Source organism: Lagopus leucura, unplaced genomic scaffold, assembly GCF_019238085.1.
Source record: "Lagopus leucura isolate 7727_CA_CO unplaced genomic scaffold, USGS_WTPT01 34393-0_obj-0_obj, whole genome shotgun sequence".
NCBI lineage: Eukaryota > Metazoa > Chordata > Aves > Galliformes > Phasianidae > Lagopus > Lagopus leucura.
The window spans coordinates 2,546-3,201 of NW_024967584.1; the positions used below are offsets into that span (position 1 = coordinate 2,546).

The following is a 656-nucleotide window of genomic DNA, read 5'->3' on the forward strand; positions in this document are numbered from 1 at the left end:
GCTGGTCTTTGAAGGAGCCTCCAGGGGGGGGACAGGAGCAGAGCGGCCTGCGCTCGTTGTGGCGCCTTGCGCCCCTCCGCCATCTAATGCCTCTCTCTGCTCTGTCTCCCCCTCTTGTAGGTGACTTTTTCACAGACTGCTCCGGCTTTCATGATTTTGGGGCTCCATAGACGTCCCAAAGCGCTGCGCAAACACGCGGCCCCCCAACCAACTCCGCCCAACCCTCCCAGCCCCGCCGAGCCCCAAAGATCCCCCCGTTTCCTCCAGCCCCCAAAGCGTCGGTGGCCCCACGCCGTCGCCGCCCAGCAGCAGCTCTGCCCCACGGACGGGGCTCTGCTCCTCCCGCCCCCATCCGGCGTTTTGTTTTTGTGGCGCGGATCCCTTGCAGCCTTTCGGCCCCACGCCGGCATCGCCATGCGGACGCGGAGCGTTTTAACGGCCCCTAAATTCCCAAACGTCTCCGTTCCCAGCGGGTTTTGTATCGATTTGAGCCTTTTAATAAACGCCGGGCGTTGGGTCCGTGCCTCTGCGCCGCGGGAAGACCTGGGGGTGCCGAGCGCCGCGGGGCTCGTTAGCGCTGCCTAACGATAATTAACTGCTGGCGGCGGCGGGAGCGCGGTGCTTTCAGCGGTTCTCTGTGCGGACCCACGGCCGGG

At 65.2% G+C, this 656-nt stretch overlaps 1 protein-coding gene across 2 annotated transcripts in view; it reads left to right on the forward strand.

The window, feature by feature from the left end:
- The window catches only part of LOC122193210 (interleukin enhancer-binding factor 3-like), a 2,606-nt gene extending 2,074 nt beyond the window's left edge, over positions 1–532 (forward strand). For both annotated transcript variants that reach the window (XM_042893936.1, XM_042893937.1), the window contains exon 6: positions 121–532. In XM_042893936.1, coding sequence (XP_042749870.1) covers positions 121–170 — 50 coding nt within the window. In that variant the 3' untranslated portion in view covers positions 171–532. The remainder of the gene's footprint in view (positions 1–120) is intronic.
- The last annotated feature ends 124 nt before the right edge of the window (positions 533–656 follow it).